Source organism: Sardina pilchardus, chromosome 8 (assembly GCF_963854185.1).
Source record: "Sardina pilchardus chromosome 8, fSarPil1.1, whole genome shotgun sequence".
NCBI lineage: Eukaryota > Metazoa > Chordata > Actinopteri > Clupeiformes > Clupeidae > Sardina > Sardina pilchardus.
Genome location: NC_085001.1, coordinates 3317837 through 3335911, shown reverse-complemented (window position 1 = coordinate 3335911; position 18075 = coordinate 3317837). Strand labels below are relative to the sequence as shown.

Below are 18075 nucleotides of genomic sequence, written 5' to 3'. Positions count from 1 at the left end.
TCTGAACCAATGAGGGAACAGAGAGTGGTCGAAGGAAAATCCGTGAAGCAGCCGCGCGCTGTTTGAGACATTAAATGATAACCCCTGTTGAATCCTAATAAAGCTGACTCCGCCAAATATAAGAAGGTCTAGTTCGAAGTAATATTATTCTCAGGGGTCAGGCTGGTGAGCCTGGTGGTGCCTTCGAAAGTAACATTGTGAATTATCCGGGATCAGGCTCATGTGGGTCATAAGCGTCTGATCATTACTATTTACTGTGTATTGCCACAGACATTCTTACCGACCCCATATCGTCAGGAATATGCTGAGGGTCCTATTCTCCTCCACTGCCGGTTATATTCGGGCGGTTCCCGACGCAATCATTGTTACTAGTTTCCAGAAAGGAATGCAGAGGCTGCCCCGCTGACTCGGATCACTATATATGTCTACGTGCTGACCCACAACCACATACTAGCACAGAGGGTTCTGGCTGTGCTAGGATGCGATTACTCGATACAGAATTACCATAGACATTTTAATCTATGGCGGACCCCGTAAACAAAGCGACCCACCGCTTCATAATATTACAGTCAATTTCAAAGACAACTTGCCCTTTCCAGGGTGGTTAACTCCTACGGCGGCGGTAGTTAAACCCTAGCCATCCATTACGCTAGCGCGTTACCTGGGACCGGACACAGCCGTATAAGCACTAATGGCTACGCGGATCAGCATAACAAATTTATTGGACAGGTACAAGCTAGTCATCCAACACATTACAGAAGTACATCTAAATGCAAAGTGTGAAAGTTACTTAAAACAGGTTCAAGAAATACTCAAGCTAAGATACAAAAACAGACAGAGAATGAAACATACTTTACCAGCTCAGGGGAAGATGACTACACACCGAAGTGTGGGAGTTCATAGCTAATAGAGACTCCATGAATAATGTTTTGTCTACCCTTTTATAGGATACAAAGTTTGTGATTGGTTCACACAGTGACAGGGGTTACATGAATGGAGATCACATGATGAGTACTGTAGGTGAAACTGAGACCATTGTTGTAGTGAAACCGCTTGAGTAAATCAATCAAGACATGACAATACATTTGGTTACATTTCCTGGTCCAAGTTAACTTCTGAGGACTTTGGACAAACATGTGACAGGAGGTCCACAATAGGCCCACACTTAGTAGCTAATCAAGAGTCCATATGTGATTGAAAGGAATGTCATCAGCCTGGGAATTTAGATCCTTACATCAGTATAAAAACACTCCTGGACTTCCTGGGTCACGTGGAAGTCCCATCATTTGTAATTATATTGTAATTATGCTTAGTTGTGCTGATTTATATTGTTTGTCTATGCCAAACCATAGCAAGTGATTGTTTAAGTATTGCATTTATTTTCTAGTTCCTCAGAATAGTACTTTCAGCTGTTTTAAGCTTATTGTTATGTTTTGGCCGGTAAACACCCCTGTTGAGTTTTTGTATATTGGCTTGGTCCAATTAGAGGGGTGCGGTCCGAACTATTTAAACTGGTGCGCTCAGTACAGTCGGGAGAGTTGCTGACGAATGGACGTAAGTCTTTAAAGCTCTTACTAGTGGACTAGTGCAAATAGTCTTTTTGTTATATTCTTGCATTTTTTGGAATACTATTGTTTTGACTGTCTAGTCAGTTTGTTTTGTTAACCAAAAGTATTTATTTTTATATTTTTACTTTTGTTAAAATTTCTTTATTATTTTTGCCCTTTGGGCCATAATTGGGGGAAAATAAACGCCCATCTTACAACATCCTTTCCTGAGTGCTAAATTCCATCCACCTCACACCGCGCCGACCATCTCTACCTTTAACAGTCACTATGAATGAAGTTCCTTTGAGAGGATGAGCGAAGCATAAAGGACAAACCTCAGTGCAGCACTCCACAAATTAGGCCTTTATGGCAGAGTGGACAGATGAAAGCCATTTTTTGCCAGGAGTTTGTCAAAAACCACCTGAACTACTCTCAGACCATGACAAGTACAATCATCTGGTCTGATGAAACACAGACTGAACCATTTGGCCACAATAACTCAATGGCAAGTGTTATAACAAAGGGTCTGAATACTGTTGTGTACTGTTGATCACCACTCCCAGTCCAAGGGTACGCAGATGATGTGCAAATTGCATCCAGAGATGAGCATGTACCTCATCAGATGCTTAACCGCACAGAGACATTCTTACAGTGGTTGAAACTGGAGGTGAAGCAGGCGAAATGCGCTGTCTTTGCAAACAAAGCTTACAGTATGTCCACACACACACACACACACACACACACACACACACTTCTACAACTGCTGCTACAGCTGCATTTTCATTATTTACAAACATCAGAGCATCTTAAACCCAATTCACACCAAAGAGTTGCAACGGTGTGAATTAGAAGTGTCACGTAGTTGCAAGCCGTCATGAGCCGTCGCAGAGCACATTCAACATGTTTAGTCGCAGTTGCAAATGTGGCAAAGTGAATGGTTTGCTATACCTTGCAACATGTCGACTACGCCATCTGAGGCCCTTCCCCTCAGCATATGAGTTCTTTGAGACTGGATTAAGCTACCAGGCAACACAGGTTCGGGGTCACAGAAAACCAGAGAGGCGTGTGTCCAAAAATAAACTCTTCTTTATTATAATTAAAAACATAGGGAGTGTTCTCTCCAGTGTGGATTCGCTAAAGTCAATACGCTCCAGTGTGGGTTCGCTAAAGTCAGTATTGTACTCTCCAGTGTGGGTTCGCTAAAGTCAATACTCTCCAGTGTGGGTTCGCTAAAGTCAATACTCTCCAGTGTGGGTTCGCTAAAGTCAGTATTGTACTCTCCAGTGTGGGTTCGCTAAAGTCAGCAGAGGTGGCTATTCAGGGAATGAGACACTCGTGAACAATAACAGCACTCAAAATGCACTCATGTCACAGCAAACAGTGTAGGCTACGTAAACATAAAATCACTTCACACAGGCTTGTAGTGACAATTTACGACACGCAGTGAACAATTAAGGAATAGCCTCAAACTGAACTGAATTCGTAGTCACTCGGTCCGCAAACAGTAACAACACACCTGTCGTCACTTCAGTTAATCACTAGGGCTGACTTCGTGTTGGCTAAACACAGCCGGTTCAACAAACGGAATCAAACGAACAAAACAAACACAAAATAAAACAAAACAGCAGCGTTCGTCGGAACTGGAACCAAGATGCCTTGATGTTGCCGCTCTCTGTTACCGCCGCGATCTGCTACACAAAGAGTATACACAATTAAAACCAACAAGAGCTACACGTTAATTTGACGACAGTTAATCGCGACATACCAATAAGACGTCAGCGGTGTTGTAAGGCCCACGTCCTGCAATGTTGCCCATGATACGGTCCTAAAACCCCAAAGTTTACGTTACAACAAATGCAGGACATGTCACTATTAACGCATAGGCTATGTTGCAATTACCTACCAGCAGTCACTGGATAAACAACTCGCAGGAGGCCACATAGCACACGGAAATCCTGCGGTGGAGGCCAGAGTCAGGTATACCACCAACATTGTTCTGCTAGGACGTCGGCTATCAAAATAAAATGAGACTTTATAGCCGCTTCCATCTATGGATTGGCGCACCTCCAATTGCCCAGAGCCACTCAGAAGGGCACTGCCGAGCTAATAAGGGGCGTGGACCTAGTACTGCTACACAAAGTTTTAGAACGTTGCGTCTTGTCTCGTCACGAGTCATTGGCCTGATTCCTACTTCACAATGAGAGAGCCTCACTGTGTGTGTGTGTGTGTGTGTGTGTGTGTGCCTCACTGTCGTCCACACGCTACATTCTACACATTTCACAAAACTGAAACTTCCAAATGGAGCAAAGAAAGGAAATAGAATAGTCTATTTTCAGATATTTCTAGTTTAATGCTAACGTGATCAACAAAATAATGACTGATTTTATAAAATCATCACAGCAACACCACCAACTCTTTTATGCAAATGCAACAACATCCACTAACCGTAATGTCTGCAGTGTACAGTGGGGATCCTGCAGTAAAGCACACAGCCAAGTCACTCCCAAGACTCCTGATATGCGGTAACTCAGATCCAGCTCAGTCATGAGTAAGGGGTTTGAACCCACAGCTGAAGCCACAGCAGCACAGGCTTCCTCAGCAGCACTACTCTTCAGGAACCTGGACACATAAGGAGGACAATAAACCATTTGTTTCACCTGACATACAGTGCCTATAGAAAGTTATCATACCCTTTTGAAATAGTTACTTTTTTTTGTCTTACAGCCTGAAATCAAAACCCATTTTTAAAAAAATCTTTTCCAGTTTTATTTACAAATGTAGCTGTACAACATCAAAATAATGGAAAAAAAAGTAAACAGTTCTGAAAATTAATAAAAAATGAAAAACTAGAATAACAGGGTTGGAAAAGTCATCATACCCCTGACTTAATACTTTGTAAAGCTTCCTTTTGCTTTCATTACAGCCATCAATCTGTTTGGATATGTCTCTATTATAGCTTTGCACACCAAGATAGGGGAATATTTGCTCAATTTTCCGTGCAGAAATGTTAAAATTTAGTCAAATTCTGTAGGGAATGGCGATGGACTGCTCTCTTCAAGTCAATCCACATATTTTCTATAGGATTTAAGTCAGGACTCTGACTTTGCCACTCAAGGATATTCACCATCCTATCCTTAAGCCACTGCTTTGTTCTTTTGGCAGTATGTTTAGGATTTTTGTCGTGTTGGAAGGCGAATGACCTCCCCATCCTCAGCTGTTTAGGAGAGGGACGCAGGTTTTCCTCAAGAATTTTGGTGTACTTGGCAGCATCCATTTTCCCTTCTATCCTGACCAATTGCCCAGTCCCCGCTGAAGAGAAACATCCCCAAAACATAATGTTGCCCCCACCATGCTTCAAAGTAGGTATGGTGTGTTTTGGGTGTGTTTGGGTGTGTATACTGTGTTTGGTTAGCGCCTGGAGCTCAGTCCAAAAACTTCAATCTTAGTCTCCAAAAAGTTCGAGCTTAGTCTCATCTGACCATATAAGCTTTTTCCACATGGTAGCAGAATATTCCAGATGTGTTTTTGCACTGAACTCCAAGCGCAATGTTTGGCGAAAACAAACACAGTACACCACCCAAAACACACCATACCTAGTGTGAAGCATGGTGGGGGCAACATTATGTTGTGGGGATGTTTATTTTCAGCGGGAACTGGGCAATTGGTCAGGATAGAAGGGAAAATGGATGCTGCCAAGTACACCCACATTCTTAAGGAAAACCTGTGTCCCTCTCCTAGACAGCTGAGGATGGGGAGGTCATTCGCCTTCCAACATGACAATAATCCTAAACATACTGCCAAAAGAACAAAGCAGTGGCTTAAGGATAGGATGGTGAATATCCTTGAGTGGCAAAGTCAGAGCCCTGACTTAAATACTATAGAAAATATGTGGATTGACTTGAAGAGAGCAGTCCATCGCCATTCCCTACAGAATTTGACTAAATTTTAACATTTCTGTACGGAAAATTGGGCAAATATTCCCCTATCTAGGTGTGCAAAGCTATAATAGAGACATATCCAAACAGATTGATGGCTGTAATGAAAGCAAAAGGAAGTTTTACAAAGTATTAAGTCAGGGGTATGATGACTTTTCCAACCCTGTTATTCTAGTTTTTCATTTTTTATTAATTTTCAGAACTGTTTACTTTTTTTTCATTATTTTGATGTTGTACAGCTAAATTTGTTAATAAAACTGGAAAAGATTTTTTTTAAAATGGGTTTTGATTTCAGGCTGTAAGACAAAAAAAGTAACTATTTCAAAAGGGTATGATGACTTTCTATAGGCACTGTAAACCTCACTGATTTGGGTCTGACTTTACTTTCGCTATCTTAACATCCTTACAAATCTTCACTGTCCCAGGCATTACGGTAATCCCAAAATGAATCATGGGTATGTTTTGGGCATAACATCCAATAAACCACTGAGAGCAACATGTGCCATTCAACACATATACACATATAATTAACGTCTTACACTTATTTTCACTATTGAAGGAAAACGTAAACGAAAACGTAGCTTGAAAACAAGCTACACTTACCCCAATAATATTTGCATGACACAACAAAAATCACCAAACAAAACAAACCAGTCGTGCTGCCTTGGACTCGTTGCTGTCTCGCTAACTGTTACATGTGACAGTGTGCCCTTAAGATAGCTGTGAATTACAAGTGCCTTCACTTTAGACCCGGTATTTCTTTGTCAGTGGCATATAATTGTAACCTTGAAATGGCAATTGATGAAAAATCATCACTGCGTTGGGAAGGAACAAAAATCATCACTGTGTTGGGAAGGAACAAAAATCATCACTGCGTTGGGAAGGAACAAAAATCATCACTGTGTTGACCAAGACCAACTGAATCTACAGAAAGTGTTTCCACCACAACAAATCTCCATCAGCTTCAGGAAAGATCTCAAGCCTTTGACAACTGGACTGTCCACTGTTCTTCCAGAAATGTACTTACTGGATATTTCTCAGTGTACACTGTGGATCCTCCTTCAGGTCTAAAAGCAGTTTAACTCCTGATGCCCCTGGATCATTTCCTCTGAGATCAAGCTCTCTGAAGGATCTGGGATTTAACCTCAGGGCTGAAGACAGACCAGAATAGCCCTTCTCTGTGATACTGCAATCAGACAGCCTAGAAGAAAGAATATGTAATCAAGGCACCAGACAAAACTTTCCAAGCTTTTGTAAGAAACATTTTTAGGTAGCTTTCCTCCTGCAAAACTGTAGATTAGTAAACTGTATAAAGAAAATGTCTCCTGAATCACTTTCTTGATGTGAAGTTCACTTGTGACTTGTTGATGTGCGTGTGTGTGTGTGTGTGTATGTGTATGTGTATGTGTATGTGTGTGTGTGTGTGTGTGTGAGTGAGAGAGAGAGAGAGAGAGAGAGAGACTGTAGAAAGCAGGAAAAATACTTCATCATAATATCCTTTTGGACAATCAAACATTATGTTTAATGATCCGTCAAATAAGATGAATAATGTTTGTACAAATAATGTGTGCACCCATTTGGTGGTGGGGCAGGGCCTGAATTTCATTTTTCACAACGCTACGGGGAGCGCTACTTGTAGGCTTAAACAGCTTAGGTCTTACATCCTTGGACGATATTTTTTTCCGCGATTGCATTCACACAGCAGCTGTGGCGGCAACATTACGGAAACATGACTAGGTCGGCAGCAGGAAAAGTTCCGGTAGTAGATATTACGGACATATGCATTCAGACAGCACAACAGAAAAAAAAACAACCGTAAAAGTCCGTGAACATTGCGGAAATACACGTCTGTCTGAGAGCGGCTTCGGTGGCAGGGGAAACTTCTGCCATTGCACTTCCACGCTTTAGCCAGCGGTCCATGTTCACATGGTTGTAATGTTACTGCGTGGTTAGAGAGTGGATGTGCGCGCGCGTGTGGGAACTGCCTGTGTGTCTGCTGTTTTTTTTTTTTTTTGTCAGATTTTTCATTAGGCTACGGGGGGAGAGGTGGGTCAATCAGTAATAGGAGGGTTCAATTACGGTTCAAGTAACATTGAGAGCAGAAGGTAGCATTCACACACGTGAATGCTACACAAGTTGTCAAGGCACTTAGGTGTGTGTGGGAATCTCTCGCATTAGAATCATTAAGATGCGGGAAATAAAAAAATGTGCGGGATACCCGCAATCCCGCGCCCAAATTCAGGCCCTGTGGGCATCTGTGGCTTACTGGTTAGGGAATTGGATTTGTGACCGAAGGGTGGCCGGTTCAATCCCTGTCTGTAGGAAAACTGACTCTCCCAAATCCACATCCATGATCTCCCACATCAACTGCTCCAGATGTGTAGGTGCACTCCTAGGGTGCCTCTCATGCAGCATTTATACGTCCTCCCTCGCTCCTCGGGCCTCGATCCTTACTGATCTACATGAAGAAAGATAGAAGAAGGGCTAGACTATCCCATTGTTGCCGCTCCATCATTCTTTATGTAGATCAGTGAGGATCGAGGCCCGAGGAGTGAGGGAGGACGTATAAATGCTGCATGAGAGGCACCTCTAGCGTGGGTGTGGGCTCCTAGCTTGGTGCTCCAAGTGTTAACCTGTGACTGTTTGACCGATGGTTGACCGTATCCACGTTAACCGATCAAAGTTGTCGCTAGTCGGTTAAAAAGAAAAGAAGCGATCTGTAAATTAGGCTATTATAGACAGTGGACTAAGTGCTACTATACAGCTACCCATCTCATTCCAAGATCTTTATTGTGTGAAGTTAACAAATTATCCCTCACACTCAATTTTTCATAACTCGCCTGCTTGTAGGTTAGGCTACTTAATAAACCAATAAAAAACATTTGGCACGAGGCCACAGCGTTTGGGTTTGCGCTCTGCCTTGGCCGGTGCGTCTCTTGCGATCTGGAGGTGCCTGTTTTATCCATTGGTTTTATCGTGTTGCACTCTATTAGGCAACTTTCCGCATAAGATGGGCTGAGATTTGGAAATACATTAGCCTATCTACATTTCAGGAAGGGTCATCAATGGTAACAGATAAGGTAATGATCATCATCTTTCTTTATTATTGTTAGCACTTCCTCAAACTAAGCGGCGTCTCTTCGTAGCGGTCATCTTCTTAAGAGGGCCGCGGCAATTTCAGTTTCAAATGAGCTTCTAACGCTAGACAAACGCCTTTATTTGCAACACGATCACCTTGTACCTAACCATTTCGAAATGAGGGAGCCATTTGTCCCCCATTTACTTACAAGCTCCTTGGTTTGCGGAACTCATGTTTCACGCTGTAGGGGATTTTGAAAAAGTGATGTGAGTGAAAGGGGGGCGCCGGGGCTATGTGTACAGCATGGGACAGAGATGCGACAGAGTTGCGAAATTGCGTGGCTGGTATTTCAAATAGTGTAGCATATTTTAAACTAATCGGTTAACTGGTTTTAACCGGCTAATGAGGCTCGGTGGTCAGTCAAGAAAATGTGTAGTTTTCGCCATCTGCACACTATACCTGGATGGGCAAAATGCAGAGAACAAATTTCTTGACAGGACAGGCCCCTTCTTGGCCCTTCTTACCGAAGCCCAAAAACCTTGAAGGTATTCAACGACAGTGCCGATAAGATGAGAAAAATTAAGACCGAACCCGACGGGTCCTGTTGGTTTCAGGCAAAGATCTTCAGCTCTAGTACAGATGCTCAAAATGTCAATAAGAACACAGCAAAATGTGATCTGGCAAAATTTGGAAAAGTTTTACTTATACCATCATACTGTAAACCACCTTAGTGTGTGTGTGTGTGTGTGTGTGTGTACATGTCTTACCTGAGTGTCTCCAGTGCACAGTTTGGGTTACCCAGTCCACAACATAATTCTTGGACCCCAATGTCGCCAATATTGTTGTCACTGAGGTCCAGATTTTTCAGCTTTGAAGACACTTTGGTGAGAACAGATGCCAGATGTGCACAGCTACTCTCAGTGAGCCGACAACTGTTCAGCCTTAAGGGAAACACATTCCACCCATTACTAAACTCTCTGGAGAAGACTTTAATACCATAACTACATTAGTGTAGTTGTGCTTCTTAATCACAGTTAATATCTACTTAAATATATTTAAATAAAATACATACATTTTAGGGCTGGGACTCAATAAAAAAAAAAAATCTAATTAATTAGAGGCTTTGTAATTAATTAATCAAAATTAATCGCATTTTAATCGCATATAAATATTTGGCCTGAGAACAGTGAGAAGTCATTTTTTTCACATGGATTTTTAGTATATCATTGAATAATGACTGAATACAAGCTTAAGCAACAAAAATATTGTTTAGTCCAACAGACCAGTGCAATTTTTGCCATAAAGTGTAGTGTGACGCCCCGGCTTTGCCGTGCCGTAAGGTGTTACGCCTCTCCCTCCCTCTGCCTGTAGGGTGCTCTTGAGCGCTAGTCTTATGGGTATTGTATGTATTGAGCTTTGACCTGTAGGAGGAGCTGCAGGTCTGATCTGTCCCTAATGAGGGGCGTGGCTCCGGGTAGATGGCCGGCGGAATATAGCCTGTGTCCGGAGGCCTCATTCGCCCCCTCTCTGTCCTGGACTGGTTTTGACGTGCTGACGTTGCTGGGAGCTGGAGGCTATGCCTATTGCCTTTTCTTTATACATTACACATACACATTACTGACGTGCATGACACTTTACTTTATCATTTCTTGCTCTCCATTTGCTGACTTCTGTATATTTGTAAATAAATTATTGTTTAAATCGTTGCCGACAGTGTCAGACTCCTTATGTCCCTTACCCTTGTGGCTCAAGGTGTCTGTGACAGTAGCAATACCATATCTAGAAATATAGTACATTTCAGAAATTCAGGTAGCCTATAGATAGATAGACCTTCTGCAAACTATAATACTTTTTTTTTTTTTTTAAGTAAAACACAATACTGTGATATCCTGTTAATTGTGTGTGATGTGTTACCTGTTACCTTGAGTTGAGTTCATGAAATTGTTGTGTCCCTTTAAAGGTAGGGTATGGAATGAGCTTTTTTGGCCATTTTTGCAAAATCACTTGAAATCCTATTCCTAACCCACTTATAGCCACTAAGTTGGAAGCACTGAAATGGAAATTAAACACGTCAATCATCTGCGGAACGGGCAGGGCTCGAAAAACTCCAGCCAATAGAATTCCTCACCCCATACCATCATTTCACAGCTCGATCGTCAATCTAACGTCTTACTCCTCTTCCTACTCCCCCTCCCCACCGCGCGCGACCCTTTCGAAAGCTGGTGACCGCGAGTCAGTGCTGAAACGAAACCAACTGCCTGCTGCTGCACGTCCATGTTCCCCTCTTGTTGTGTCACTTCATTTCTATACAAACTAACTAAGGCAGCGGATACCTACGGAAACTCAATCACCCACGCAATAAATAAGCTATGTAGCAAAAATTACATTTTACCATGACACGAAGAGTGCTGTAAACATGAAATCGAAACTTAACAGCTTGGAGCTACGGTGGAATAGGCGAACCAACGGGGCAGCACTAAACTCGGATATTTCAGGAGATAATCGCCCTGGTAAGAACAAACCAGATTCTGTTCAAATATACACACCTATGGCTACTGAACCATATGTACTACAACCCTTTGGAGGTGAATAGCCTAAAGAATGTAATTGGGGAAGTTGATGTGAGTGATTGTATGGAGACTAGAGCTCATAGTGCTGTAGACGCCAGGATGGCATTTCATTTAGCCTGGCTCGCTCTCGCGCTGCGCATTTGAATTGTCGCTCGTGCATGGAGGGCGGGACTTGAGGTTGTATATGTTCAAACTCTGCCGTCCGTTTTGCTAATTCCGTACCCAACCTTTAAGGGGAACTGGGGGGATGGGTGTGGAGTGTGCGTGTGAGCTTATGTTGTGTGTGTGTGTGCGGTTCCGAGAGTGAAGTTGGACATAGAATTATAGGTGCGGTGAATTAATCTGTTATAAGCAGGAGTTGTGGCTGTAACAGCAACTCGGTTGCTATTTCATTACTGTAATAAATAAAGCTCGGAAGTTTCCCTCAAGTGCCTGGAGTATCACAATACTTTCAAGTAGGCCTACATTCAGAATCAGAACATTGGAAACCCTGACTATTAGAAATCATCTCTCTTGCTTCACAAGCCATAACAGACTTTGTCCACGCTAGCTGCTATATGTTTTGTACTGATGTGATACTTAAGGCTCGATGTGCTGCGGTGATATGCAAATTCCTTGCTGCATAGCTTGCACATAACCATGCTCTTATCGACGTTCGTTTTTTGTAACAAAATTTCCCATCCACGGGGCCAACCAGCGCGGTCACATCAGCCCACCGTGGTTTGTTGTCGTCTGACCAAACTCATGCGCGTTAGTTGGTTCTCCAGTATAATCGGTTCGTCTGAAACTCATCCAGTGAGAAACGTTCCGCGGTGCAAAAATAGATACGATTAAAATGCGTACATTTTTTTAACGGGTTAATGTTTGTGTAATTAATTAATCTTAATTAACGCGTTAAAGTCCCGGCCCCAATAAATGTATATTACTCCCTCCATTTCTGCCAATACGTATTGCTATCCTACTCACAGAGCCGTTTGGCACTCCTCCATTACTGGTTGCAGCCTTAGGAGACATTCATCAGACCTGCTGTACTTCTTCAAGTCAAACACATCCAGTTTTTCTTCTGATGTCAGAAGCACAAACAGAAGAGCTGACCACTGTGCGGATGAGAGTTTGCCTGCTGAAAGTGTCCCTGCACTCAAAAAGCTCTGGACCTCCGCCACTAAGGAGTGATCATTGACTTCATTCAGACAGTGAAACAGGTTGATAACTCTTTCTGATGATGGAATCTCCCTGATCTTTGTCTTTATGTAACTGGTTATTTCCTCTTTGCCTTCATTGTGTACTTTCTTCAGTAGGCCACGTAGGAGTCTCTGGTTGGATTCCAGAGAGAGGCCAAGAAGGAAACGGAGGAAAAGATCAAAGTGCCCATCTTCATGCTCCAAGGCTTTATCCACGGCACTCTTCTGCAAAGTGGTCATGGATTTGTACACTGGTCTGCTGTCAACAGCTCCGGAGGCCTGCTGAGGGGACAAGAGATCTTTCCCTTCAGTTGTAAACATCAGGATCACATACAAAGCTGCAAGGTATTCCTGGATGCTCAGGTGCACAAAACAGTACAACTTTTCTTGATGAAGGCCTGACTCTTCTTGAAAGATCTGGGTGCAAATTCCACAATGTACTGCTGCTTCTTTAACATCAATACCACTGTCAATCAGGTCATCTTCATAAAATATCAGGTTCCCTTTCTCCAGCTGATTGTAGGCCAACTTTCCAAGAGCAAGAAGACTAGCCCGGTTCCACTGTGGATCTGTGTCATGAACTCCTTCAAACTTCATACTTCTCTGCTTGGTTTGAAATACAAGGAAAAATGTGTACATCTCTGTCAAAGTCTTTGGAACTTGCTCAACTCCATGCATCTCAAGAAGAACCTCAAGAACGTTTACAGCAATCCAGCAAAACACTGGTATGTGGCACATAATGTGGAGGCTTCTTGATGATTTAATATGAGAAATTACTTTGCTGGCAAGTTTCTGATCACATATTCTCCTTCTGAAGTACTCCTCCTTCTGAGGGTCGCTGAACCCTTGTACTTCTGTGACTCTGTCAATATTCTCAGGCGGAATTCGATTGGCTGCTGCTGGTCGAGAAGTGATCCAAAGGAGAGCAGAGGGAAGCAGATTACCCTTGATGAGATTTGTCAGGAGAACATCCAATGACATGGTCTCTGTCACTTCAGTCAATATTTCATTTCTCCAGAAGTCTAGTTGGAGTCGACATTCATCTAGACCATCAAAGATGAATAACACTTTGTGTTTCCCCAGGCTGGGAAAAGTTAACTGCTCGACTGCTGCACCACTGAAAAAGTGGTGGAGAAGATCAATCAATGAAAGATGTTTTTCTTTCAGGGTGTTGAGCTCCCGAAAAGGCAGCGGAAATATGAAGTGGATATCTTGGTTTTCTTTTCTCTCAGTCCAGTCCAGGATGAACTTTTGAACTGAGACAGTTTTGCCAATGCCAGCTACTCCCTTTGTGATGACTTGTCGGATTGGTTTGTCTTGACCAGGTAAGGGCTTAAAGATGTCTCTGCATTTGATTGATGTCTCCTGTCCTGCTGGTCTCTTGGATATGGACTCAATTTGCCTGACTTCATGCTCCTCATTTACTTTTCCACTTCCTCCCTCTGTGATGTAGACCTCTGTGTAGATCTTTTCTAGCAGAGCAGAGCTCCCTTCCTTGGGTATTCCTTCAAACACACTCCGGTACTTGTTGTTGAGATTTCTCTTCAGTTCCGTTTGACAGACTACATCCTGTTGATCTAATTCCCAAAAATTAAAACATACAAAATAGCCACGTTTAGCAAGCCACTGACACCACAGACATACAGTTCATACTGTATATTTCACAATGAATGAAATACAAGGCACTGACACCAGTGACATTCCGGTGTCTCTAATGTAGCGTGTTGATGAAAACATGTGTGTTTATTCATACAAATAAAGGAACATTTCTTACTTTCTTGCAGTTTGTCAATAATACTTTTCTGCTTCATGTTCCTCAGGAAGTGCAGTGCCATCTTGAGAGCCCCTTCTCTGGCATCACTCTCATGTTGCTCTTTACCCTCAAAGTTTTCTTGGTAATCTGGACTCACAATCTCCCTCAATCTCTTCAACTCATTCTTCACAAAGGTGATGATCTTCTCCTCAAGCACCTGGTGTATAAATATCTGGTTACACTATGCAGGGTTTGAATACAGTAAAGCCGCCTTCACATTGGCACTCCGTAATTCGCAGTGCTCCCCCTTCGGACGTCGGACTTGACCGTTGGAAGTGTCGGAGGCTTTTCGAGTTTGGGAGTAAAATGTACAATAGTGCTATTTTATTTCTAAATTAATTGTCTAACTGCCCTAATAGTGTTAAGAGACCATGTAAGACAGTGACATGACAAAAAACTTCGTTTGGAAATAATTATTTATTTTACATCAACCGTTCATTTTATTTTTCACAAGATGGGCTTGTGCACCACTATGGATCATACACGTTCCTTTTCGATGACTTTTGTTTTAAACTTTATCGTTTAAAAGCATGTAATATGACATTATAAAAGATAGATATTCAATTTGTTTATCAGTACCATAGCAACGCTAACTTCCTTCGGATAGGAACCGTCCGTTGCTGTCGTACGAGTTCAATTTTTTTAACGCATGCGGATGACCAACGGACCCGATTTTTTTCGCACCGCACTGTTCGGACCCATTCGCATACGGTCTGCGAATCTCCATAGGAAATGAATGACTTCCGGCCGTTTCGCAGCCGTATCTACTGTGCCAATGTGAAGGCGGCTTAAGACTGTACTGTTACTGTTCAGTGCATGATGGCAGCCTTTTCAGACTACTGCATGTTACCCCCGTTTCTTCTTCAACTCCACAATCCTTGCCTTTTTCACATAGTTCTCCATTTCCTACATCTACAGTACTACAGTCTGTTCTATGTTTTGTCTTATTCAAGTTCAATGGATCTTAGAAAATCCATGTTTTCTACTGTGGTATCGAATTTGGCGGTCATGAGAATCATGCAATACTAATATTGGTACCGACTACTGATTTGGTATCGTGATAGCACAGATTTAGCATGTATGTGCACATGTGCAGTGGGTCTTTGTTGTGATGCCCATATGTGTGTGTGTGTGTGTGTGTATGTGTATGTGTATGTGTATGTGTATGTGTATGTGTATGTGTATGTGTATGTGTGTGTGTGTGTGTGTGTGGGCCGGGGGGTCCAGTGCGGTGGGTGGGCGACAGATCAAAACAGAAATCAATGGTTCTGCGTCATCCTTGTGGGGCTACATGCCCATCAAGTTTGGTGCAGCCCGGTCTTTCAGTGACCCGGGAATCGTTGACACAAAATTAATGAAAAAATATCTGAAAGAAAATAAAAACTCTGACTAAACCCTGATGACCGCTAGCAGCGGTCATAATAATCAGCTTCATATTAATCATGAAAATACTATTATCAAATGTGTGCAAACAGTGTTTATCAGCAAAGTACTATATGGTTGCATCCAAACCTGGAATACGCGCTTGAGGTCCTCCTGGGTCAACTGGTCACTGACGCCATCAGGTTTGCTTCCTTCATGTTGGTCTCTGAGTATTTAGCATTAAAGGAGTAGTGTTAGTAAGCCATCTTACAGTCCTTCATGCTAGGGGAGTATTCTGAAATTTATTCTGAGAATGTTTTGGAGGTTTTTCACACACCCTTGGCTCCATAAACGGAATCCAAGAGTGTACACCTTCACACACAACACTACTACATGAGTTGGCACCCATGGAGCACTGAAAGAAGGGGTCTATCTATTTGCTGCTTGAGCCTTTGCCACACATACACACAAACTGAAATAATTCATACTTTTAATACTTAATAATAAGAGGTCATTAATGAGAGTGTCAACACAGCTAGCACCACTGTCATCTATCCTCACTGTTTTAATAAATTATACTGTGACTATTTCAACAATCCAGTCACACAGTGCTCATTCTATGAATCCGTTTAAGGACTTACCTTGTTCCATCTGTGACATCGTGTTTGAAGTTTATGTGGCGATCCTCTGACTTGTCACTCTTCATGGACACACAAGTGGGCACAGGTGATGGAGGCCTCTCATGATGGAATGAGCTGTGGCATAAAAACGTTGATTCTTCAGTTGACATATATGTTTCATGGTATTTCATGCTAAAAATATCCTCAAATTGTGTAACTGCAGTGTGATAATAATCGACACGTCTACTGTAAAATATATATATACTTAAAGCTTAAAGTAAACGTTGTATAAGTACTGGGAAAAAAAAATACAAAATGGGGAGGTTGCACCGGTACATTGCTGAACAGCTAAGACCTTGGTCTATAATGATATACCTTCAGATTTTGCAATTTAACTAACTTTTTTTCCCCAAAATAATATATTTATATATTTAATTATCTATTCCTTTTTTCTTTCTTTCTTCTCTTCTGTAATGGATTGCGCTACAGTACCTCTGTAACAAAAATGACCACCATCATTGTTGTGTGGCAATAAAGATTTGCTATGGCTACCAAACTCATTCAAGAAGTGAACAGAGTCTGATGGGCCTAGACAGCATTAGCTTTGAAATGATGCTACTGCTAATGAAGGAGGATTTAAGCCTCACAAACCACATTAGATTTACAAACCATGCATCTGATACAGCCTTCTGAATTTACCAGCAAAACAGTGAATGAGCTTATTTCTCATGCGGTCAGTTAGCATAAGCCTTGTTGTGTGTGTTAAAGGCCATGACCTTAGCACACATACAGTACATGCAAAATGAAATGATTTATTAATACTTCATAATATGAGGTTATTAAATGAAAGTGGCAACATTGTCAACGCTGTCAGTTTGAGCAATAAGAGTTGATTTGCTCATCTATCCTCACTGTTTTAATCAATTATTGCAAACTGTGAACATTTCAACAATCCAATCACACAGTTCTCATTCATGTGAGTCTGTTTATGGACTTGCCTTGTTCCATCTGTGACATCGTGTTTGAAGTTTATGTGGCGATCCTCTGACTTGTCACTCTTCAAGGACACACAAGTGGGCACAGGTGATGGAGGCCTCTCATGATGGAATGAGCTGTGGTATTAAAAAAAAGAACATTCAGGGCCAGATGTACTAACGTTTTGCGCACATTTTAGGCGTAACGTGCACGTAATAGCATGGCGATGGTATGTACAAATCGGCCGCAATGAGGGAAACGCGCAGACTGCCTGCCGTGGGAGCTGAGAATGGCTATTTGCGCTTTTCCGTGTCATGCATATTAATATCTGGGCGGATCAGCTGAAAATGGGTGTAACGCGCAAGTACAGGGGAGGAGAGGTGCTAATAGCGATTGATTAAGTATTCCGCCATATGTATGAAAACAGCGCACGTCTAGTTTGCGTTGAAAAACTTCCGCCTTCTGAAAGCAGGTGTAATCCAAATTGCGGTTAAATGCATCTATTAGAAAAACGTTTGGAGACAGCTGAATCAATATTCAGAGCATCCGTTTTCTTCATTGTACTATGTCAAAAGCAACCTTAACTTTTGTTTGCCTCTCTAAAATCGTGTTTTCTCTTTCACGACATAGCCTACACTTCCCAATCTGTTAGACAAGCATTGAGTCATATCCTTAGTCTACGTGCAGTAAATAGTTCACAAGTAGACTATTTTTTAAGTGGATTATTAGAACTACTAGGCCTACTCTGTTTGTCGCAGCTCGTTGACATCTCTTTGTATCATGTATGATCGCTAAACTTTTCTTTTTAATGTTGCAATATTCAACTGCGCTTGTAGTTCGAGCTCTACACACGCAGTTAGCGTTGTAGAGGGGGCGGGAACGGGCGGGGATGACCGCTGTTAACGTAATGAAGTGACAGCTTAGTAAATTCCGCTTAGTAAATTCCGCTTAGTAAATTCCACTTAGCACAGCGTTCGCAGTCTGCGTATACAA

The 18075-nt window shown here is 42.1% G+C and overlaps 1 protein-coding gene across 1 annotated transcript in view; it reads right to left on the bottom strand.

Annotated features, from left to right (window-relative positions):
- Positions 1 to 16238, bottom strand: part of LOC134088451 (NACHT, LRR and PYD domains-containing protein 12-like) — a 43226-nt gene extending 26988 nt beyond the window's left edge. The window contains exons 1-7 of the mRNA XM_062542415.1: positions 16129 to 16238; positions 15638 to 15713; positions 14087 to 14282; positions 12098 to 13889; positions 9329 to 9502; positions 6510 to 6683; positions 3993 to 4166 (exon numbers count right to left, since the gene is read on the bottom strand). Coding sequence (XP_062398399.1) covers positions 3993 to 4166; positions 6510 to 6683; positions 9329 to 9502; positions 12098 to 13889; positions 14087 to 14282; positions 15638 to 15713; positions 16129 to 16193 — 2651 coding nt within the window. The 5' untranslated portion in view covers positions 16194 to 16238. The remainder of the gene's footprint in view (positions 1 to 3992; positions 4167 to 6509; positions 6684 to 9328; positions 9503 to 12097; positions 13890 to 14086; positions 14283 to 15637; positions 15714 to 16128) is intronic.
- Between the last annotated feature and the right edge of the window lie 1837 nt (positions 16239 to 18075).